At 47.3% G+C, this 24,850-nt stretch overlaps 1 protein-coding gene across 2 annotated transcripts in view; it reads right to left on the reverse strand.

Moving 5' to 3' along the window:
- Window positions 1–24,850, reverse strand: part of IPO4 (importin 4) — a 55,508-nt gene that overhangs the window by 30,047 nt on the left and 611 nt on the right. For both annotated transcript variants that reach the window (XM_079951768.1, XM_079951767.1), the window contains 13 exons: window positions 19,889–19,975; window positions 19,322–19,401; window positions 19,136–19,177; window positions 18,435–18,564; window positions 17,217–17,396; window positions 15,882–15,947; window positions 14,239–14,340; window positions 14,034–14,117; window positions 12,518–12,679; window positions 9,999–10,052; window positions 8,416–8,525; window positions 5,118–5,226; window positions 1,986–2,115 (listed from right to left, as the gene is read on the reverse strand). In XM_079951768.1, the coding sequence (XP_079807894.1) occupies window positions 1,986–2,115; window positions 5,118–5,226; window positions 8,416–8,525; window positions 9,999–10,052; window positions 12,518–12,679; window positions 14,034–14,117; window positions 14,239–14,340; window positions 15,882–15,947; window positions 17,217–17,396; window positions 18,435–18,564; window positions 19,136–19,177; window positions 19,322–19,401; window positions 19,889–19,975 (1,336 nt within the window). The remainder of the gene's footprint in view (window positions 1–1,985; window positions 2,116–5,117; window positions 5,227–8,415; window positions 8,526–9,998; window positions 10,053–12,517; window positions 12,680–14,033; window positions 14,118–14,238; window positions 14,341–15,881; window positions 15,948–17,216; window positions 17,397–18,434; window positions 18,565–19,135; window positions 19,178–19,321; window positions 19,402–19,888; window positions 19,976–24,850) is intronic.

Genomic DNA, 24,850 nt, shown 5'->3' on the forward strand with positions numbered 1-24,850 from the left:
CTCACAAAAAAACACAGTTTAAATCAGATCAACCAAAGGCCTAGTTAAAAAGGAACGTTTTTGCCTGGTGCCTAAAGGTGTATAATGAAGGCGCCAGGTGAGCTTCCCTGGGGAGAGCATTCCTCAGACGGGGAGCCACTGCAGGGAAGGCCCCGTTCTTGTGTTGTCGCTCTCCGGACCTGCAGAGATCTTTTGCCCAGAGATCTTTCTGGGTTTCTGGGGGTTTTCCTGTTGTTATTCTGTCTCTCACAGCAACAATAAACCTACCATTAAAATTATGGACTGGTCATTTCTTTGTCAGAGGGCAAACAGGCAAATTTAGCAGGAGATCAAATACTTTTCCCCCTCACTGTACATGTCGCCAGCACCAGGGGCTGAGGATTTAAAGCAGCCTGGTGGCGCCCAGATGTTGCTGGACTACAATTCCCGCCGTCACCAACTGTTGGCTGCACTGACGAAGGGCGATGGGAGTGCCACAACATCTGGGAGGCGGCAGGAGAAGGGGGAACGGATCCTGCAGGCCCTAAGAGGACAAATACCGTATTTTTCGCTCTATAGGAAACACACCAGACGATAGGACGCACCTAGTTTGGGGGGCAGGAAACAAGAAAAAAAAAATCTGAATCCCAGAAGCCAGAACAGCAAGAGGGATCTGGCTTCTGGGATAACCGCTTGCTGTTCTGGCTTCTGGGATAGCCGCTGGGATAGCTGGTCTAGCTTTGCATGAAGCCTCCGCGGAGCACGGGGAGCCTTCATCCCCGTGCCCTGCGGAGGCTTCTGGGACAGCCCGCGAAGCCACCGGAGGGCAGAGGGATGAGGGCACCCCACTGCCTTGTGGAGGCCTTGCGCAGCCATCCCCAAGCTAGAACAGCGAGATGGAGTGCTGTGCAGCGCTCCGTCTTGCTGTTCTGGCTTAGGGGACAGCCTTTGAAGCCTCCGCAGGCACCAGGCTTTGCGCAGCTAACCCCAAAGCCTTTGGAGCGCAGCGCACTTTGCGCACCGACCCCTCTCGCTCTCCAGGCTTCAGGAAAAGAAATGCGTAGCCTCCGGAGCGCTCCCTCTGAACTTTGGAGGCTTCACGTTGCTTTTGCTGAAGCCAAGGAGCCTGCATTTGCTCCATAGGATGAACAAACATTTCCCCTCAATTTTTGGAGGGGGGAAAGTGTGTCCTATAGAGCGAAAAATACGGTATGTAGCGACAAGGCAGGTCGGGATGGTGGGCGAGGGAGGAAGCTGCTCTGGGGCTACCCCATGGAAAAAAACAGGCAGTGTCAGGTAGTGGTTAAACGGTCAAAGAGATGGAGCCAGGTTTAGAGCCTCCCTCAGCCACAAAGCTCAGCCAGGGAGGCCTCACAGGCAAACCATTCCACCAGGGCTTTCAATCTACCTCGTGGAGCTGTTGGGAGATTTAAGTCACTCCACGAATGAAAAACGATGATAAAATGAAACGCGATACAATCAAAAGGGTCTGTTCCAAACGGCAGAGATTAATTCATCAATTAAGCTGGCCTGGGAGATCTTCCCTGCATTGGCAGGGCCAGCTGTGGTCACTCAGAGCCGATCAAAATAAAATAAGGCCACGTCCGTTTAAAAACACCCTTTTAAACAGCCCTGGTTCCACCCCTCAAAGAATCCTGGGAACTGTAGTTCGTTAAGGGTCCCAAGAGCTGTTCGGAGATTCCCTGCCCCACAAGTCCCCTCACAGAACTACAATTCCTAGAGCGCTCTGGGACGAGGGACTGATCATTAAACCCCCCTGGGAATTGTAGTCCTCGAGGGGAATAGGGGGTCTTCTCTTAGCACCCTTGACAAACTACAGCTCCCAGAATTCTTTGGGGGAAGCTGTGACTGTTTAAAGGGGCATGACAGTGCTTTAAATGCAAGGGGCGAACGTGGCCTAAGTTATGGGATCTGCATGCTCAGGGTTCAGGGCGGGAACGGGATGAGGGTGGGAGAAGCCAGCCCAACCAGTCAGGAATCCTCACCCAGGTTCTCCACAAAGTTCTCCAGCGCGTAGTAAGCTTTGGCCATGTGACTTGTGTGGGCCAACTGGACGCCTTCCAAATAGCGCAGAAGCAGAGGCATGATGTCATCCGAGTAACGGGCGATGTCGGGCTTGGGAGAGAGAGACAGGAGTGGAAAAACAGAGGGAAAGGTTGCTCCTTTCCCCCCTTTTAAAGACACACACTGGTTCTCTCAGTAACCTCAGAAACCTGATAATTTTTCCTTTAAAACTGGGTTTCTGTTTGTACATCTCCAGCAAATTTGACCACGCTGATAAAACTTCCATTTGGAGTAAAGACGCAGCTACTGCAAAAAGCGGAGAGCATTTTTTTATTCGGGGTGGGTTTAAAATTTATTTTTAGCATTGGCAAATCGCTGGGATACAGAAGCACAAACTCTCAACCTATGAAATAAAAAGCTTATCTACTCTTTCATCTCAGTTTTTCAGCCAAGAGTTTTCACAATACAGTGGGACCTTGGTTATCGTACTTAATCCGTTCCGGGAGTCTGTTTGAGTCCCGGAACCGTTCGAAAACCAAGACACGGCTTTCCAACTGGCTGCAGGATCAACTGGAAGCCGCATCAGGCAGGATCAATTGGAAGCCGCATCAGACATTCAGCTTCCAAAAAACATCTGCAAACTGGAAGACTTACTTCCGGGTTTGCGACGTTTGTGAGCCGATTTGTTCGGGAGCCAAGCCGTTTGACAACCAAGGTACCACTGTAAATGGGCTCAGGGCTAGAATTTTACAGTTTGCGGGCATGGGGCTCTGCCACCGTCTGAGCAAAGTTTCCTCTTAAGAACGGGTGACAGGAGTCACATTCTGTTGTCTCAAGAGAGAGACGGATGCCAACGGTGTCTTGAAGGGACCCCTGACCATTAGGTCCAGTCATGGCCGACTCTGGGGTTGCGGCGCTCATCTCGCTTTACTGGCTGAGGGAGCCGGCGTACAGCTTCCGGGTCATGTGGCCAGCATGACTAAGCCGCTTCTGGCGAACCAGAGCAGCGCACGGAAATGCCGTTTACCTTCCCGCCGGAGCGGTACCTATTTATCTACTTGCACCTCAAAGTGCTTTCGAACTGCTAGGTGGGCAGGAGCAGGGACCGAGCAACGGGAGCTCACCCCCTCGCGGGGATTCGAACCGCCGACCTTCGGATTGGCAAGTCCTAGGCTCTGTGGTTTAACCCACAGCGCCACCCACGTCCCTAACGGTGTCTTGGGGGTGTGTAAAATTTCTTCCTGACCAGCAGTGGGCTGCTGCCCATTGGGACTGGTGGGATGGAAAGCAGGGAGACCGCCAATGGCAGGCAGAGGCGGGGCAAGTGCCGCTGACGGGCACAGCCAGAGCCAATGACAGGTGTGTGAAAAATACCTGGATTGCAGGCCCTGTTTTTCTGCCGAGATGAGGAGGAAGCAATGTCTGCTGCTTCCAATGGTTTGTTTATTTTGCTGTACATACAATAAAGCTGTTTAGATTAGACAAACAGCGTATGGACTCTGTCTTCTGCACATAGCTGTCAACCTTCCCTTTTTTTGCGAGAAATTCCCTTATTCCAGCACCGTTTCCCGCTGCTATCCTGGATTGTTAGATATCCCATAGACTGTCCGCGGGACAGGTGAGGCTGCTGATCCCTTGTTTTCGAGGCTGCTGATCCCTTATTTTCAAATCTGAAAGTTGACAGCTATGCTTCTGCATACCTACACACAAAGCAACACAAGCTGTGCTCACTCTGCTACAAGTCCGGGAAGCTGAGAGCAGTGGAAGTGTACTGGACGTCCACAAGATGGAGCCAATACACCCTACTTTTGGCGCATCTTCCTCTCTGCCGAGTTGCGCAAGAGCCACAGGGTGACTAAGGGGGAAGAAGCAGACAGGCTCCACCCCCCACCCTACTTGCCAGGCTGGTTGGAAGTAATAATAATAATAATAATAATAATAATAATAATAATAAATTTTATTTATATCCTGCCCTCCCCAGCCGAAGCCGGGCTCAGGGCGGCTAACAACACTAAAACAGTGCAACATTATAAAAACATTATAAAAATTAATTAAAATCAAAATTGATGGCAACCATAAACTAAAGTTTTGTAAAGATTGCCAAAGGAGGGAGTCAGGCTGTGCCCTGACCAAAGGCCTGGTGGAACAGCTCTGTCTTGCAGGCCCTGCGGAAAGATGTCAAGTCCTGCTGGACCCTTGTCTCTTGTGACAGAGCGTTCCACCAGGTTGGAGCCGCAGCCGAAAAAGCCCTGGCTCTGGTTGAGGCCAGCCTAACCTCTCTGTGGCCTGGGACCTTCAAGATGTTTTTATTTGAAGACCGTAAGTTCCTCTGTGGGGCATACCAGGAGAGGCGGTCCCGTAGGTACGAGGGTCCTAGGCCATATAGAAGGCTGGCAGATGGATGCCTGGCCATCTTGGGATACTGCTGGAAAGACAGGGGCATCAGGCAGGCCCCCAGCTGGCTCCAGCCACTGGCCGGCAGCCGGTCTGCCTTGGAACAGCATCAATCAGTGACACTGAGCCTCAGATACGTTTAGAGACCCGTCCACGCTCTGTCAGCAGAGTGCGTAAATCTTCTCGCAGTAGAAGAGGCGGACAGAGAAATGTGTAAGTATTTTATTCAGCTTAGTTCAGGGACAGAGGAAAACATGTCTGCTTGCCTTCATCTCCAGCAAAACAGCAGTACAGTGGTACCTCGGGTTAAGTACTTAATTCGTTCCAGAGGTCCATTCTTAACCTGAAACTGTTCTTAACCTGAAGCACCACTTTAGCTAATGGGGCCTCCCGCTGCGTGATTTCTGTTCTCATCCTGAAGCAAAGTTCTTAACCTGAAGCACTATTTCTGGGTTAGCGGAGTCTATAACCTGAAGTGTATGTAACCTGAAGCGTATGTAACCTGAGGTACCACTGCATAGCAAAAGCAACATGCAATGGAAGTTCCCAGCAGACTGTGCTGTAAGTAAACAGGGATGTGATGCACAACAGTCATGCCTGACCCTTTTAAGGCGGAATGGAACTATATCCTAACAGGCCAAGGGAGACTGGTGGGGTCCTGCTTGCCTGAGCTCCTCCGATCCCGGACCCCTACCCAGTGATCCCCGAATGTGACTCACCTGCAGGTTCTCAGAGAACTGGCCCAGGGCAAAAAGGGCTGCATTGCGCACCACCTGGCTCTCGTCTGACAGCGCCCGGCACACCACTTGCAGCATGGGCTGGAGGTGCCTGAAAGGGGACGGTTAGTTCAAGGTTAGTATTGGTTTGCCCAAGTGTCAGCTGAGATCTGCTTTGAGGCTCAAATGCAGTGGAACCTCGGGTTAAGAACTTAATTCGTTCCGGAGGTCTGTTCTTAACGTGAAACTGTTCTTAACCTGAACCTGTTCTTAACGTGAAACTGTTCTTAACCTGAACCAGAGGTACCACTTTAGCTAATGGGCCCTCCCACTGCCGCCACACCACCACCACGCAATTTCTGTTCTCCTCCTGAAGCAAAGTTCTTAACCCGAGGTACTATTTCTGGGTTAGCAGAGTCTGTAACCTGAAGCGTATGTAACCTGAGGTAGCACTGTACACACACACACACACACACAGAGAGAGAGAGAGAGAGAGAGAGAGAGAGAGAGAGAGAGAGATGGGAGTGCCAGGAATTCAGCCTACACTCGAGTAGGACCCCGGCAGAGACACATGCCCGACTGGCATGTTCCCTCCCTCCTGGTCAATCGTTTGGGAGCTGCATAAGCTTTCTTCAGCCCGAACATCACAGCGACCGATGCCAACCGACACCGGCACACTTAGGGATCTGCAGAGTTTGCACATCATGCGCGTGACAGAACTCAGCATTTTGGCTAATCTACTTAATTTACATAGGAACACACATGGAGCACTGCAACATGGCTCCCTCTCTCTCTAGCATCAGACAGCAAAGAGAAAAGAACAAAGGACAATAGTCCCACTTCACGGAACACAGTACCACAAACATCCTGCTTCCATCACTTCCCACTCTGTGGAGTCAAAACATACCCCGCCATGTGATAGACAAAAATCCCATGACTGCAATCATGGAGCAAGAATTCTAACAGGGAGATCTGTGGCAGTCCAGATTCAGACAGAGAAGCATTAGCACAGGGAAGGCTATCTGCATTTCAGAGGGAGAGTGAGAGGAAGCTTAAATCCCCATGACACGATTTCCCCCCCCCCCCCAAAGAATCCTGGGAACTGTAGTTTGTTAACAGTGGCAGTGAGTTCCACAGTTTAGCTGTGCACTGTGTAAAGAAGTACTTTCTTGTGAACCATTGCATATGTACCGTTCTTTCATATGGAGTGGACCTGTAAAAGGGTAAAAGAGTATCGGGAAATAATTTATAATGAATTGGAGGGGGATTAAAAGTACTTTTCCAAAAAACAACCCCAGACTCCTTTTTGTTGGGGATCAGACGGAAATTCCCAGGTGTCCAAAAAATATATTTATGTGTGCCACTACTGCAGCCCGTGTTTTGTTAGCCCAAAAATGGAAAATGATTGAGGTCCCAGCTAAAGAAGAATGGCAACTTAAACTGATGGAATATGCACAACTCACAGACTTAACATACAGAATAAGAGAACAAGAAGAACATACATTTAAAGAAGATTGGAAAACGTTTATTGAATGTATGGGAGGAAACTGTGTACACTTGAAAACGTCGGCAGCATTAAGATAAATTCAACAGTGTAAATAAGTTTTGATGGGTGTAATAATGGAATGCTGAATGGTTTAGTTTATGTAAAATATGCAGGGATTTATTATATGCAAAATGAACCATGGAAAGAAAAGAAGGGAAGTTTCTGATATTTTAAGGTTGTTAAAATTAATATTCTAAATTGTAAAAGAGAAAATTTAATTAAAATTATATATATATATATATATATATATATATATATATATATATATATAGATTCTTTTACATGTCTGTCCTGATAAGCCCCCAACGTTCAGTTTTGTCTGGGGGCCCAGCGTGTTACGAGAGAGGGAGAAAAACTTCATTCCTTTCCCACTCTCTCTCTGCACGCCACGTGTAACGTATTTTTCGCTCCATAAGGCGCACCTGACCTTAAGACGTACCTAGTTTTCAGAGGAGGAAAACGGGGAAAATATTCTGAATCAAATATTGTACTAAACTATTTAATAAACTACTGGCATATCAGAGTGAGACTGAGAGGGACAGGAGCTGTATGTTTGTTTAGTGTGCACGCTCAAGGAGCCAGCAGATCAGCTGAGATGCTGGGGGATTTCCGTAATTTTTCCTTCTCCCTTATCCTGTGTCCTCCCATCTCCAGCAACCTTCCTATTTTACCTCCTGACTTTCACTGCGCTTGTGGCTCAGAGCTCGAGGTTGGGTTTTTTTTGCTGCTGATTGCTTAAATTTTATCTTTCCCGATCCAAGCCCTCCTGTGCCCTGCAGTCCCTCTGCAGCCTCACTGCTCCATTTAGGGAGCGCACGGACCTTTGCTAGCTGAGGCTGCTGCAGCTGTGCTGGCTAGGCACCGCTTTTTAAAGCGCCTGCTGGCTTTGAATTCGCCTGCCTCCTCACGGCTCGCTGTAAAGCAAGCAAAGGGAGAACCGCGCAAAGCGGGACTGAAGCCCTATAAGTGGCTCTCGCTTTGCTTGACTGACGGGAGCCATGGCTCCGGTCCAGTGCATTCGCTCTATAAGACACGCAGGCATTTTCCCGTTCTTTTTAGAAGGAAAAAAGTGTGTCTTATGGAGCGAAAAATACGGTAATTTTCCGGTGGAGGAAGATTGGAAGAAATTTAAAGACTATTTAAAATTGTAAAATTAATGAGTGTTAGAAGGATGTTGGAATGAAGACTATTTAAAATTGTAAAATTAATGAATGTTAGAAGGATGTTGGAATGAAGGTGTGTGGTTTTAGCAGAAATGTTATAAGGGTTTAGGAAAAAATACATCATATTGAGATAAATTACAGAACAAAAATTGGAAAAGATGGAAAGGATTTGCTGAAATAGTTAACCGAACTAGAATACAAAAAAGGGAGGTGTGAGGAGGTCAAGGAAACAAGCAAATGAAAGATAAGTTATGGGAAGATTAGTTGTGGTTTTTTTTCTTTTCTTCTTTTTTCCTTATTGTGATGTGTTGTTTTGTTTTTGTTTAATATGGTGTTATTACTTTTGCTTTTGCTTTTTGTAACCCTTAAAATTTTTAATAAATATTATTTTAAAAAAAAGAAAGAAAGAAAAATACGGTAATTTTCACAGATCTCTGTATCCCATCTCCTTTAACACGCCTTTTCTCCAAACCGAAAAGCCGGGGAGGCGAACCCCAACAGTTGAGAGGAAACAGCAAAACACACTGCAAGAAACCAGCAGGAGCCTCAGCGGCAAGGCACCCCCCAAAAAATGTCACCCCGCAGTACGTACTTGTGTCGGATGTGATCCCCACAGCCTTCGGCCAGGACTGCCAAGCACATGAGGCCAGCTTTGCGGTGGTAAGGGTTTGTGCTCAGAAGTGCCGGCTCCATCAGAGGCGTCTAGGGAGGAGGAAGATGGGAGTTTTAAAAATACCGCCTCAAAATTCTGCCCTTTTTATTTCCAATTTCTCTCTCTCTCTAGATATATATTATTAGCAAAGACATACGTAACAAACAAAAAGAAAAAGCATACATAAAAAAGAAAAGGAAAAAAATAAAGATAAAGTAGTTTTACTGAGGCAAGGAAGAAGGGCTACCCCTATGCTATCCATATAATAAGTTATCAGTAATCAATATAGTCATATATGCTCACACATAATCAGGGCTTACAGTATTTTATAATCCATTTTGAATCAAAGGGAAGCTGTGTCTTAGCTAACTGCATACTGCTTGAAACAGCAAAATTAGGAGCCGACCTTTCCCCTACAAACATCCGTGTACCCTGGACAAGGGGAAGACGTGAATCAGAGACACTGGTACAAAATCCCCTCAGATACAGGCTAAATTAGTCCACTGGAACAGGAAGAGCTAAACCACAAAATCTCCAAACCCCCTGTCCTGTCATAACTAGGGGAGAGGTTAGACAGAGCGTCACTGCAAGCAACGGAAAGCAGAACTAGAACTCAGTGCTTGACCAGGAGCTGGTAGCATGGCAAGAAGCTTGCTAATTGGCCAATTTTCGCTGGCAATATCGTGACTGCCTCATGGTTGTCTCATGATCTATGATTTGCTGTGATCTGCTCAGGTATAAAGACCTCTGGATTTCTGTCAATCGAGGTCCCAGTTCCTTTTGGAAGAGATTCCAAACTGGGTCCTTATTGCCTGGCAATAAACTTCACCTTCTTATTCTCCATTGCTGAGTCGGCCTGATCCTTATTTAACTCCAAGCGAGTACCTGCTTACGTTCATGTGCTTCATTACAACAGGCATAGACAAACTCGGCCCTCCAGATGTTTTGGGACTACAACTCCCATCATCTCTAGCTAACAGGACCACTGGTCAGGGATGATGGGAACTGTAGTCTCAAAACTTCTGGAGGGCCGAGTTTGCCTATGCCTTTCTTACAATAATTCTCCTTAGACTGACCTAGATCTTGACTTATGTATAATGAAATTATTAAGAAATCTAAGATGTATATACTAATGCAGTTATACAATGCAATATCTAAGAAAATTAGAATAAAACAAAAGGGAAAAAACAAGACTAAGTCAAAATAACAGCTTGGACGATATAAATACCTATCTATTGATAAGTAATACTGAATATAGTTCAAACCAATGTTGGTGTTGTTTGTACATTAGAACTTTCGTTTTGGGTTGAATCCTTTTCCAGTTTATTGTGTTGTTGACTTCCTTCTACCTCATTACGGTTTCAGTTTGAGTATTCCTATTTTTTTACCTTGTATTTGATTAATTATCTTCATCTTGGAATGAAGAATTTTACCATCTGCGAAATTACCCAAAACACAGCCAAGCCTTGTGGTTGGAACCTTGTTTTCCGATTCCACTCTTAACGTTGCCAGGAACAACTCACCAGCTGGGGGAACAGCTTCTCCGGGGGAAGGTGCAATGCCAGCATGTCCACCACCTGTTTTGAGGAGAGACAGGGACGCACATGAGAAGAGGGGGATGCTGAGAGAGAAAGGAGGGCGAGGGGTGACCCCAATAGGGGTCTCTCCTGAGAGGGTAAGGCAGGACCAGCCTCAGGAGGGAGAAGCCCAAGGCATGCTGGGAGGCCAGAGAACCAAGGGAATTCTGGGATTGAACGTGGAAGAGGCATGCCGCCCACTGAAGGGAGAAGCCCGAGGCATGCTGGGAGGCCAGAGCGAGCCGAGGGAATTTTGGGATTGAATGTGGAAGAGGCATGCTGTCCACTGAAGGGAGAAGCCCGAGGCATGCTGGGACTTGGTCCGAAACCAAGAGGCACGTCCTCATCAAAGAGAAGGTAAAGGGACCCCTGACCATTAGGTCCAGTCGCGAATGACTCTGGGGTTGCGGCACTCATCTCGCTTTACTGGCCAAGGGAGCCGGCGTACAGCTTCCGGGTCATGTGGCCAGCATGACTGAGCCGCTTCTGGCGAACCAGAGCAGCGCACGGAAATGCCATTTACCTTCCCGCCGGAGCGGTACCTATTTATCTACTTGCACTTTGACGTGCTTTTGAACTGCTAGGTTAGCAGGAGCAGGGACCAAGCAACGAGAGCTCACCCCGTCGCAGGGATTCGAACCGCTGACCTTCTGATCGGCAAGCTCTAGGCTCTGTGGTTTAACCCACAGCGCCACCCGTGTCAAAGCTGGCAGCAAATCGCATTACCAAAGTTGGAGATTGTTAGTACAGTGGTTCCTTGGTTCTCGAATGGTTTGGCTCCCCAAAAAAATCGGCTCCCGAACGCCGCAAACCTGGAACCGAACGTTTTTTGGAAGCCGGACGTCCGACACGACTTCTGCTTGAGTGCAGGAAGCTCCTGCAGCCGATCGGAAGCCGTGTCTTGGTTTTCCGACAGTTCCGGGAGTCGAACTGACTCCCAGAACGGATTAAGTTTGAGAACCAAGGTTGTTGTTTAGTCGTTTAGTCGTGTCCGACTCTTCGTGACCCCATGGACCAGAGAACCAAGGTACCAGTGTGCAAACATAAATCTTCGCAGGCTTGGCTGAGCGTCAGGCCTAATGGGCGCAGCAGCACACCCCCAGGAGGTATGGTCTCACGAATCCGTTGCCGAGACGGAAAATCTCTGCCTTCCCACAGCCATCTTAAGTGCCCTCATCTCTGGAGCTTTTTTCCAAGCAATCTGAGGCTATGGCCTGCCACTGCCCTGCCCATTTCAGCTCTCTTCTGGTTCGGGGAGACCATCGGGGAGGGAAGCTTGCTGCAGCAGGAGAGGGAGACATCCATGGCTCTTCACCAGCTTGTTCCATCTCTGCCTCTTGGCCTCCCTTCCTCTCCTGCTTCAGCTTCTACCTCTGATTCTGGACTTTTCTCTGCCACAGACTCTCCCAGCTCACTAAGACCTGTCGCCTCTTCGGTTTCCAACACCTTCTCTTCCCAGTCTGCTCCCTCTTTTCCCTATGACCGCGCATTGGTCCCTTACCTTTCCCGCCCCGACCTGGCCACAGTGATCCATGCAACGGTCACCTCCAGGCTTGACTACTGTAATTCACTCTATGCGGGGCTGCCCTTGAAGCTGTCCCAGAAACTCCAGCGGATGCAGAATGCTGCAGCAAGGCTCCTCACGGGGTCTCTACCATGGGAGCATATTCACCCAGTGCTTTTCCAGCTGCACTGGCTCCCGGTGGAGTACAGGGTCAGATTTAAGGTGCTGCTTTTGACTTTTAAAGCCCTTCACGGCCTAGGACCCTCGTACCTACGGGACCGCCTCTCCCGGTATGCCCCATGGAGAGCCTCAAGGTCCATAAATAGCAACACCCTAGAGGTCCCGGGCCCTAAGGAAGTTAGATTAGCTTCAACCAGAGCCAGGGCCTTTTCAACACTGGCTCCGGCCTGGTGGAACGCTCTGCCTCATGAGACCAGGGCCCTGCAGGATCTGATTTCTTTCCGCAGGGCCTGTAAGACAGAGTTGTTCCGCCTGGCCTTTGGCTTGGAGCCAATTTGATTCCCTCCCCCTCTTTCTTTTTCCTTTCTCCTCCTGTGATGAGACTGCATTTTAATATTTTAATGTTCCAATGTTTTAATGTTGTACTTTAATCTTGTTTTTAAGTTGTATTCATTCAACTTGTTTTTATTATTGCTTGTTAGCCGCCCTGAGCTCAGCCTTGGCTGGTGAGGGCTAGGAATAAATAAAAATTATTATTATTATTATTATTATTATTATGATTATTATTATTGTCGTCCCACCACTGCTCCCTGGGCTCTGAGTCTTCTTCCCTTGGGGGTTCCCCAGCTGGTGACCCCCACCATCCTTCTGCATCCAACCAGGACACCTCAGCAGCAAAACAAGGCCAAACAGGGGGCCCGAGGGAGAAAGGGAAATATTATGCTCAGGAGGCAAGGCCAGGATCATGCTGGGACCGAAGAAGCCGTCACCCACGGAGGACCTGGGCTGCAAAGTGCTTGGGAGTCTGGACTTCGGCCCTGTCCTCGATGTCCTCCTCCGTCTGCTCGTCCTCCGCGTCCATCTGGCCCGGCGGCGGCTCTGCACTCATGATGGGGAAGAGGGCGTTCAGGATGGGAGTGAGGAGCTTGTGCTTCAGGATAGCCTGGGCAGAGAGGAGAAAGGAGTGATTTTTTCCCCTCCTTCCAATAAAGTACAGCAGAGAAGTTGTCCAAATATAAACAGCTAACCTATTAAACATCACAATAATTTCACAATTATCGGTCTGTGCATTTCTAATAGAATACAGTGGACGAAAGGGTTTTCCGTTTTGGAGGCGCTTCGCAAAACGAATTTCCCTATGGGCTTGGTTCGCAAGATGAAAATGTCTTGCGAGTTCCTGCGGGGTTTTCCCCCCTTTCCCCCCCTTTTCCTAAGCCCTAAGCCGCTTATCAGCTGATCCGCTAAAAGCCGCTAAATCGCTAATAGCGCTAATCCGCTGTCAATGGGCTTGCTTCGCAAGACGAAAAAACCACTATACGAAGAGCCTCACGGAACGGATTAATTTCGTTTTGCGAGGCACCACTGTAACCAAATCAGTCATTTTTTATGTAGCTGTAAAAACTACTCTGAAAACTTATTATTCCAAAAAGGAAACCTTCACCTGGTTGCGAATACCGTATTTTTCGCTCCGTAAGACACACTTTCCCCCTCCTAAAAAGTAAGGGGAAACGTGTGTGTGTGTCTTATGGAGCGGATGCAGGCGGGAAAAGCCCCCAAGAGCGGCACACACGCTCCGCGCGGCTCTTGCGGGCTTTTCCCCGAGGAGGGAGAAGGGCAGCCCGTCACTCACAGGCTGTCCTTCTCCCACCTCCTAGAAAAGCCCGCAAGAGCCGCGCTCCCTTTAAAGAGTGTGCGGCTCTTGGCTGGCTTTTGCAGGAGGTGGGAGGATGGACAGAAGGCAGCTTAGCCGCGCGCAGCCTCTTCCTGGCATGGGGAGCCTTCATCCCGCTGCCCGAGAGAGGCTTCGGTGGCTATCCCAGAAGCCAGAACAGCAAGAGGCTATCCCAGAAGCCGGATCCCTCTTGCTGTTCTGGCTTCTGGGATTCAGAATATTTTTTTTCTTGTTTTCCTCCTCCCAAAACTAGGTGCATCTTATAGAGCAAAAAATACGGTATTAAGAAGATACCAGCAGGAATGAGCCTTCCTGTAAAAATAATAATGATTTAAATCAAGTCTTACTGACGAGTGATTTAAATTGTAATGTAAATCGATTTGATTTAAACCCAATCCACCCAGGCTGGAAGCAGGACTGAGCCCATGGACCAGCTATGGGTGGGACCACCCTCCTGTCAATCGCCCAGTATCGCCATGACGCCAGGAGATTGACAGGGTGACAGTCCCGCCCACTGCAGGGTCAGGGCGCAGGCAAAGATCTGCTGGAAAAGTTCCCCCGCACGGGTGGGGAAGGGGAGCAGGCAACCCAGGAAGAGTCGCCCCACTCTTTCGCTCGCACTGACCTTGCCCTTGAGTTTGATGAGGAAGCTGATGCAGGACAAAGCCTTCACGCGGAGGTTGTCGCCCAGTGATGGGTTGGAGGCCACCTGGGAGCGAGGGAAGAGATTCAGGTCCTTGCTCCGAAGCTCAGTTCTGGCTCCAACCTGAAGGGGGAGCCAGAGCACAGGGGAGGAAGGGGAGCCGGACCAGGCGCATCCGCTCACTGACCTCCAGGCAGAAGCCAACGACCGCCGAGAGATGCTGCACGATGATGGACACTTCGGTCTCCATGAGCTCGTCGAAAACCTCCATCACTTCGCCAGCGTGGGTCTAAAAAGGTAGGGGAGTCATTGATATCTTGAGGATTTAAAATGAGTATTTTAAAGTGTGAAGCAGAAAATAAAAATTATATACAAAAAAATAAAAATAAAAAGGATGCGGAGTGAAGAGAAACAAAGAAATGAGAGAGCTATCGAATGCCAAACGGACACACGGAGGCCACAAGGCCCGACATCTCGTTGTTTCAATATGTATTGCACTTTATGGCCACAACCTGAGGATGAAGGGCAGGTAAGAAGCAAGCAAGCAAACAAACAATTTTGTTACACAGGTCATATGTACGAGACGAGCTCAGCTGCCTTACGCAGGGTCAGACCCCTGGTCCAGGTAGTATCACAGTAGGAGAAGAAGAAGAGGAGGAGGAGGAGGAAGAAGAAATTATTTATACCCCGCCCACCCCACTCTGGGCGGCTCCCAACAGAATACTGAAAACACAAAACAGGGACGGTCAACTCCCACGAGTCTGCAAGCTCCTCACAGCACAGTCATACCTTGGCTTACAGATGCTTCAGGTTGTGTTTTTTCGGGTTACGGACCCACCGAAACCTGGAAGTACCGAAATGGGTTAATTCCGGGTTTGGGGGGCTGCGCGTGCGCAGAAGCGCTAAACTGCGCTTTGTGCATGTGCAGAAGCGCTGAATTGCAACCGGTGCGTGCGCAGACGTGCCGCTGCGGGTTGCGAATGTGCACCCTGCACAGATCACGTTCTCAACCTGAGCATCCACTGTATAAAAAACCTGGCAATCATCTACTAGAGTTGTTGAGCTTTTTTTAGGCAGCTAAAAAACTAGGACTGGGAATGGCCGCCAGGACCACCAGTTTCACTATTTCTGAGAGATCTGCTGCATTGGCTCCCAGTACGTTTCCGAGCACAATTCAAAGTGTTGGTGCTGACCTTTAAAGCCCTAAAAGGCCTCGGTCCTGTATACCTGAAGGAGCGTCTCCACCCCCATCGTTCAGCCCGGACACTGAGATCCAGCTCCGAGGGCCTTCTGGCGGTTCCCTCATTGCAAGAAGTGAGGTTACAGGGAACCAGACAGAGGGCCTTCTCGGTAGTGGCGCCCGCCCTGTGGAACGCCCTCCCTTCATATGTGAAGGAAATAAGCAGCTTTCTTCTCTTTAAAAGACATCTGAAGGCAGCCCTGTTTAGGGTAGTTTTTAATATTTAATGCTGTATTGTTTTTAACACTTGATTGGAAGCTGCCCAGAGTGGCTAGGGAAACTCAGCCGGATGGGCGGGGTATAAATAATAATCTTTGAAACACAGAGCAGCAAAGTGCATCTCTCTCTCTCACACACACACACATACACACACACACAATATTATTATTATTATTATTATTATTATTAGGAAGCCAAAGAGTTGTTGAGAAGTTGTAGGGAAGTTTTTAATGTTTGATGTTTTATCGTGTTTTTATTATTCTTTTGGGAGCCGCTCAGAAGTGCATCTCTCTTCCTCTCTCTCTCTCTCTCTCTCTCTCTCTCTCTCACACACACACACACACACACACACACACAGAGAGAGCACCCACCTCATTAACAGAGATCAGTTCCCGGATGGCTGCAATCACCTTGGGCATCATGGAAGACATCAGATTCTGAGAGGGGAAGGAAGAGCAGGAGATGATCAAGAAACAAAACAGTGAATCCTTAAAGTAAATCCTTAAACACTGAAAAATAGCTAAAGAAATAGCAGCAGACCTAGTGATACATTGGCAATAGATATTGGTCATAATATAGACATGGAAGCATGGGAACGATTGTGGAATATGGATAGAAAATTTACAGCATGTTATGGTCTAAGAGGGGACGCAGGTGGCGCTGTGGGTTAAAGCCTCAGCGCCTAGGACTTGCCGATCGAAAGGTCGGCGGTTCGAATCCCTGCGGCGGGGTGCGCTCCCGCTGCTCGGTCCCAGCGCCTGCCAACCTAGCAGTTCGAAAGCACCTCCGGTAGATAAATAGGGACCGCTTACCAGCGGGAAGGTAAACGGTGTTTCCGTGTGCGGCTCTGGCTCGCCAGAGCAGCGATGTCACGCTGGCCACGTGACCCGGAAGTGTCTCCGGACAGCGCTGGCCCCTGGCCTCTTAAGTGAGATGGGCGCACAACCCCAGAGTCGGTCAAGACTGGCCCGTACGGGCAGGGGTACCTTTACCTTTACCTTTTTATGGTCTAAGAGAAAATTATATGAAAAAGATATATCTAACACTGAGTAAATGAGCAATCCAAATCAAATAAGTGTTGGAAATGTAAAGAGAAAGAAGGTTCTTTTTATCCTATGTGGCAGTCTTGTAGTAAGGTTAAAGCTTACTGGGAAATGATATATAATGAATTGGAAAGGATGTTTAAAATAACATTTGTAAAAAAAACCCCAGAAGCTTTCCTTTTGGGAATTATAGGGACAGAACTACCGAAACTGTATAGAAACTTATTCATGTACTCGACTACAGTGGCAAGAATGCTACTTGCCCCAAAATGGAAATAAGCAGAAGTCCCAGCAAAGGAAGAATCGATACAAAAACCTGTGGAATATAATGGTGAAACTTACGGGAAGAATAAGAAATCAAGACAACAAACTTTTTATAAAAGAATGGAAATGGTTTACTGACTATTTACAAATAAACTGCAAAAGAATATTGGCAGCATTATTGTAATAACCTGAAGTTTTATAAGAGTATATATTTTAAGTAGATGAATAAATGAGCAAATTAAATGAATTAGGATATGCAGAAAATATTAAATATAAATTTAAGGAACCGCAGAAAGAGGGGGAAGGAAGTCAAGTTTTGAAACGTTAAAATGATTGTAAAATTATTGAGATGGATAGATCTGAAAAGCTTCTTTTAAGAAGAAATAGCGAGGGACTCACCATCTCGTCGGAGCCCAGCACGGGGACCATGGCGCTGAGGCTTCGCAGGGAGTAGTAAAGGGTGGCTGGCTGGGTGCGCTGGTTGAGTGTCTGGTGAAAGAGGCGCAGGAGTTCCTTGAAGTGCGGAGCGAACACCTCGGGATCCAGTTCCAGGGCGGAATGCAGAAGCAGCAATCCCACCTGCGGCCAGAAGGGGGTGCAAAAGTCCCTTTAGGGCTTATTACTGTATTTACTCAAGTCTCATGCGCCATCAAATCTAATGCGCGACTCTGTTTTCAGAACCTTGAATCCCCCCCCCAAAAAAATATTTGCTGGTGAATGCAAACGTGCCGCCGAACCGAATGCGCACCTTAATTTTCGCATAATTTGGGGGGGCGGAAGGTGTGCGTTAGATTTGAGTAAATACGGTATTACTATTTTAAGGAAATCTGAGAGCTGCTAGGAATGCCTAAATTCGACGGTGGAATTTTTTCCGCTCAAAGGATACTTGATTCTTATTATTTTTACTACATTTTCATAGCCATCCTGTAACAGAAGCACTCCAAGCAGCTCCACAGAGAAAAAAGACACACAGAACATTAAATTTAAAAAAATATGAAACAATAAAGTACATATTTTATTTTAAATGCCATTTATTTAAAAAAAAACAACAACACTAAATCTGTGCCAATGTCTTCCCATAGCCCAAACCTATTTTTAGTTATCTATCTACATCCACACTCACATACATATACAGTGGTACCTCGGGTTAAGTACTTAATTCGTTCCAGAGGTCCATACTTAACCTGAAACTGTTCTTAACCTGAGGTACCACTTTAGCTAATGGGGCCTCCTGCTGCCACTGCGCTGCCGGAGCACGATTTCTGTTCTCATCCTGAAGCAAACTTCTTAACCCGAGGTACTATTTCTGGGTTAGCGGAGTCTGTAACCTGAAGCGTATGTAACCTGAGGTACCACTGTACATGCAACTTGTTTTTAATGTATGCTTTTATAGGTTTTCCTAATCGATATTCTAGACTGTATTCTGTAAAGCGCTTAAGAGGCCTCTTGCATTTGACTAAGCGGTACCCAAATTTTGTTAAATAAACCAGCGTAAAGAGGTTAGCAGAGCGCAACGTGCCTACAAGCCACGGCTGTCTCCGCCAGGTCCAAACCGCAGCTGGGGGACCGAAGCTGAGAGAAGGGAGCAAGACCCCTTGAAAGCCCCCCACCCCGTACCTCACACTGGGTGGGGTCAGGCGAGCGCGCCCCTCGCTGGATGAGCTGGAGCATCTGCGGCCATTTCTCCAGCTTCTCGTTCTTCAGAATGACGGCAGCCAGCTGGGCCAGACCTAGAGAGACCTTATGGCTGGAAAAGAAGATATTGGGGGGGGGGCACGGAGAAGAGAGGATGAGAATGCAGCAGCCAGACTGGGGACTGGGAGCAGCCGCCAAGACCACATAACACCGGTCCTGAAAGACCTACATTGGCTCCCAGTACGTTTCGAGCACAATTTCGGTTGTTGGTGCTGCTGACCTTGAAAGCCCTATACGGCCTCAGTGGCCCAGTTTACCTGAAGGAGCGTCTCCACCCCATCATTCTGCCCGGACCCTGACGTCCAGCTCCGAGGGCCTTCTTGTGGTTCCCTCGCTACAAGAAGCCAGGTTACAGGGAACCAGGCAGAGGGCCTTCTCGGTAGTGGCACCCGCCCTATGGAATGCCCTCCCACCAGATGTCAAAGTGAAAAACAACTACCAGACTTTTAGAAGACATCTGAAGGCAGCCCTGTTTAGGGAAGCTTTTAATGTTTAACAGACTATTGTATTTTAACATTTTGTTGGAAGCCGCCCAGAGTGGCTGGGGAAACCCAGCCAGATGGGCGGGGAATAAATAATAAATTATAATTATAATTATTATTATATTATATATGAACACTCACTCTGTTTCCTTCTGCAGGGTGGACAGCACCAGTGTCTTTAACCTGGAAGAGAGAAGATTTCAGGGTTGGGCTTAAATTTTAGCTTGTGAGTGGGAGTGAGTTGTGAACCAGGAGCTGCTCCAAGTCAACCCCACACCCGTCTTTCCCTTCTACACTCCCCAGAATGCCTTCCTCCTGCAGACTTACATGTCTTGGTCGGACGCACTGATCTTCCGCCAGTGTTTGGTTAGGCGCCTTCTCACCAACACGGCGGCAAACTGCCGGATCTGGGGGTGGAGGAGACAAGAGGCAAATGGGAGAGGCCGGTGAGGACACAGAAGGAAGGGCAGTGAGGTGTGCAGACTGGCTCGCCCCCAAGAGCCACGCTCCCTTTAAAGAGCTGCGCAGAGTGTGTGTGCGGCTCTTGGGGGCTTTCCTGTGAGGTGGGAGAAGGGACTGACGGTCTGCCCTTGTCCCTCGTCGGGGAAAAGCCCCCAAGAGCCGCACACATGCTCCATGCGGCTCTTTAAAGGGAGCGCTGAGCAGAGCCTCCCGCCTGCATTCGCTCCGTAAGAGGCACACACATTTCCCCTTACTTTTTAGGAGGGAAAAAGTGCTTCTTATGGAGCGAAAATACGGTACTTAACCTGTGGCCTTCCGGATGTTGTTGGACTCCCATGACCCCCAGCCCGCACACCCAATGGTGGGGAGTTTGTAGTCCACGAAGGAACCCCCAGATTCCCCATCCCTGGGCTAAGCCCTGCAGGGTCTTACCTGTGGGTTCTGAGAGCTGGACATCACCTGACAGAGGTGGGACAGTGCCAAAGGATGCTTCAGGGCCTCTTTCAACTGGGCTGTAGCCTGAGGAGGAAGAATGACAGAGGCGGAATGTAAAGAGACTGAAGGTACATTCTTTCACCTTTGGTGGACGTGCCCAAGGATTAAGGCTTTCTGGGAAATGATTTATAATGAAGTGAGGAGGAATTAAAGAACCTTTTATTGAGGGTGAAAGAGGAGAGTGCAAAATATGGTCTGAAGCTCAACATCAAAAAAACGAAGATCATGGCTACTGGTCCCATCACCTCCTGGCAAATAGAAGGGGAAGAAATGGAGGCAGTGAGAGATTTTACTTTCTTGGGCTCCATGATCACTGCAGATGGTGACAGCAGCCACGAAATTAAAAGACGCCTGCTTCTTGGGAGAAGGGCAATGACAGGCCTAGACAGCATCTTGAGAAGTAGAGACATCACCTTGCCAACAAAGGTCCGTATAGTTAAAGCTCTGGTTTTCCCAGTAGTGATGTATGGAAGTGAGAGCTGGACCATAAAGAAGGCTGATCGCCGAAGAATTGATGCTTTTGAATTATGGTGCTGGAGGAGACTCTTGAGAGTCCCATGGACTGCAAGAAGATCAAACCATTCTGAAGGAAATCAGCCCTGAGTGCTCACTGGAAGGACAGATTGTGAAGCTGAGGCTCCAGTACTTTGGCCACCTCATGAGAAGAGAAGACTCCCTGGAGAAGACCCTGATGTTGGGAAAGATGGAGGGCACAAGGAGAAGGGGGCGACAGAGGACGAGATGGTTGGATAGTGTTTTCGAGGTTACCAGCATGAGTCTGACCAAGCTGCGGGGGGCAGTGGAGGACAGGAGTGCCTGGCGTTCTCTGGTCCATGGGGTCATGAAGAGTCAGACACGACTAAACGACTAAACAACAACAACAAATTTAAATATACCTTCCTGAAGAAACCAGAGGTCTTTCTCCTGGGCATGGTTGGCCAATTGGTGCCAAAGAAGGACAGAACTTTTTTTATGTATGCGACAACAGCAGCAAGAATACTTATCTCAAAATATTGGAAGACACAAGATCTACCCACTCTGGAAGAATGGCAGATGAAGATGCTGGACTATATGGGACTGGCAGAAATGACCCTCAGAATCCGAGACCAGGGAAAAGAGTCGGCGGAGGAAGACTGGAAGAAATTTAAAGACTATTTACAGAAATATTGTAAAATTAATGAATATTAGAAGGATGTTGGACAGAAATTAAGTGGTTTCCAGCTGTAATGCTTAAGAGATATGAAAAATAAGGTTTAGAAATAAGTAAAAACTAATGGTGAGGATTTGCTGAACTAACAATTTGAATTGGAATGCAAGAAAGGGAGGTATGAGGAGGTCTGGAAAATAAGTTAAAAGAAAATAAGTAATGGAAATTTTATGTGTTTTTTACTGTAATTATTTTTGTATTTTTGTATTTTCATTATTTCTTCTTTTTTTATTTCACATTGTATTATTTCTTGAAAACTTTAATAAATATTCTATTAAAAAAAAAAGAATGACAGAGTCGGAAGGGATCCCGGAGGGTCATCTAGTCCAACCCGTTGCAGAATCCTGCCCGCCGCCGTCCCTGGGGGACTCGAACCACCAAAGTTCTGGTCAACAGCCAGATGCACTGAACTATTGTCACAACCCAAAGCTTCAGTTCAGTCACCGCAGAGTATAGCCGCGCCGTTTTCTCTTTTCATATATATATAATTTTTATTATTACATTTTCAGTTTTACAATTTAGAATACTGCTTTAAACATCCTTAAGATATCAATTAGTTCCTTTCTTCTCTTTCCATGGTTCATTTTGCATATCACAAATCCCTGCATATTTTACATAAGCTAAGCCATTCAGTATTCCATGATTACATCCATCAAAACTTAATTGACACTGCTGAGTTTATCTTAATGCTGCCAACATTTTCAAGTTTACACAGTTATTTCCCATGTATCCTGTGAGTCGCCCTGAGACCTCCGGCTGTAGGGCGGTATATAAATTTAATAAACAAGTAATAATATATTCAATAAATGTTTTCCAATCTTCTCTAAACATATGTTCTTGTGCTCTTATTTTATATGTTAAGTCCGCAAGCTGAGCATATTCCATCAGCTTAAGTTACTATTCTTCTTTAGTTGGGACCTCACTTGTTTTACATTTTTGGGCTAACAAAACATGGGGTGAAGTAGTGGCGTACATAAATAACCATGCCATGTTATTTCTCATGCAGCATGGGTTTCTGCTATACCCAGAGGGAGAGGATGCCCTAAACTGGTCCTAAAACCTATTTTTGTTTTATTTTTATTTATTTATTTTTAAAAATCAATGGCTTCCATGCAAAGGAATTTGTATTTCACAAGAGCTCCGAAGGGGCAGCTGCTGTGATTTGCCATTTTACAAATAGCGTGACTGAGGTAGCCAGCCATTGGCAACTCCTGAGTCCATAGACAAGGAGCGGTTTCAGATCTAGCGGTCCTAAGGTTAGTAAAGGTAAAGGGACCCCTGACCATTAGGTCCAGTCGTGGCCGACTCTGGGGTTGCGGAGCTCATCTCGCTTTACTGGCCGAGGGAGCCGGTGTACAGCTTCCGGGTCATGTGCCCAGCATGACTGAGCCGCTTCTGGCGAACCAGAGCAGCGCACGGAAACGCCGTTTACCTTCCCGCCGGGGCCGTACCTATTTATCTACTTGCGCTTTGACGTGCATTCGAACTGCTAGGTTGGCAGGAGCTGGGACAAAGCAACGGGAGCTCACTCCGTCGCGGGGATTCGAACTGGCAGCCTTCTGATTGGCAAGTCCTCGGCTCTGTGGTTTAAGTCACAGCGCCACCCACATCCCGTAAGGTAAGACTACCCACCAGCAAAATTTCTTCAAAAAGAGTGGGGAAAATTTATGTCGTATATAGGAAAGATAAGATGAAATAGTGAAACCAGTAGAATTGGGAATGAACCTCATAATGGGAAAGATTAAGAAAAGTGATGAAAAGAATAAGAAAATAATGAAAATAATAAGAAGCAAAATATGTAAGGAGATTAATATAACTAACAGTAGTTGTAAATAAATACAGATAGACAACAAGAATTGTATAAACAGAAGGATTTTTTTGTTTATGGATATACTACGGACAAATATGGAAAATGAACAACAATATACAAAATGGATGAAAATAATGCGATAAAATTATGTGTGATATAAAAAAACCAGAAGATGGAAGGAGGGAAGTCAGCGCTTAGGAGCACGTATAAATGTAAAATGCAACGCATTATATGTATGTGGAGTATGTAAACGGAAAACTAATAAAGATTATTTGGAGGGGGGGAAATTCCCCCTGCCTATTATACTAAGTGACTTGGAGAAGGAGAATTGGGATATCCTGTGAGGGCCCCCCCCCCATAAGACCAGTCTCTATTTCAGACGCCTCTCTCAGAACAATTAAACTGAAGGAAGTTGTATGTAGGGAGATGCAGGACAGATAAAATAAAATCCTTCTTTGCACAGCGAATCGTTGAACAATGGAACTCCCTCCCACAAGACAAGAGGCAGTCATGGCCCCCAACTTGGATGGGTTTAAAAGAGGATGAGGCAAATTCACGGGAGAAGGGCTACTTAGCCACAGTGGCTCTGCTCTGCTGGCACAGTCAGAGTCAGCAAGGCTTCCGAATACCAGTTGCTGGAAACCGCAGGAGAAGAGAGGTGTCTTGCGTTCAAATCCTGATTGCGGGTTTAAGGCATGCAAGTTGGCCATTTTGAGAACGGGATGCTGGACTCGATGGGCCACTGGCCTGATCCAGTAGAGCCATTACAGTGGTACCTCTGGATATGAACGGGATCCGTTCCGGAGCCCCGTTCGCATCCTGAAGCGAACGCAACCCACGTCCGTGCGTCTGCGCGTGCCGCGATTCGTCGCTTCCGCGCATGACATCATTTTGAGCGTCTGCTGCGCATGCGCGAGCGGCGAAACCCGGAAGTAACGCCTTTTGTTACTTCCGGGTCACTGCGGAGCGCAACCCAAAAGTGCTTAACCTGAAGCAACTTCAACCTGAGGTATGATTGTACAGTGGTACCTCAGGTTACATACGCTTCAGGTTACAGACTCTGCTAACCCAAATAGTACCTCGGGTTAAGAACTTTGCTTCAGGATAAGAACAGAAATTGGGCTCCGGCGGCAGCAAGAGGCCCCAAAAGCTAAAGTGGTGCTTCAGGTTAAGAACAGTTTCAGGTTAAAGAATGGACCTCCAGAACGAATTAAGTACTTAACCCGAGGTACCACTGTATTACGCATCCCCCAAATCAGTTCTCTGCATCTTGCTGGACCTCAACGTACAACTCCCAATCCAAAACCTTGACCTCCCCTATATAATAATAATAATAATAATAATAATAATAATAATAATTTATTATTTATACCCCGCCCATCTGGCTGAGTTTCCCCAGCCACGCTGGGTGGCGCCCAACAAAAGATTAAAAACACATTAAAACACCAGTCATTAAAAACTTCCCTAAACAGGGAAGATCACAACATATATAATCAGAATAAAAACAACAACCCAAAAACTCTCCCTGCCCCCCCCCCGAAAAGAGCCACATTTTAAAAGGGTATAATTTATGCCCACATGGTCTGCTAAGCAGCTTACAAGCGCAGATACCAGTTGCACAAACATCCGTAATCAAAAGCATGTGAATTAAAACCTCATTAGAGATTGCATAGCAGCGCCCACTATCTGTGATTTCCAGAAACATTAAAAAAATTTTTTTTGCCTGGGAGAGTTTTCCCAGCCGGGTGAGGTGGTCCCTCAGGGTTCATTTCCCAATAGCTCTTAAAATGACACTTCTGGGTCTTTCCTGTGCTATTTCTAAGGCTATTATTTTGGTGGCATGAGAGATGCAAAAAATAACAACAGGCTGTTCACAGATTAC

The sequence above is a fragment of the Podarcis cretensis genome (assembly GCF_951804945.1).
Source record: "Podarcis cretensis genome assembly, chromosome: 13".
In the NCBI taxonomy this organism is placed as follows: Eukaryota; Metazoa; Chordata; class Lepidosauria; order Squamata; family Lacertidae; genus Podarcis; species Podarcis cretensis.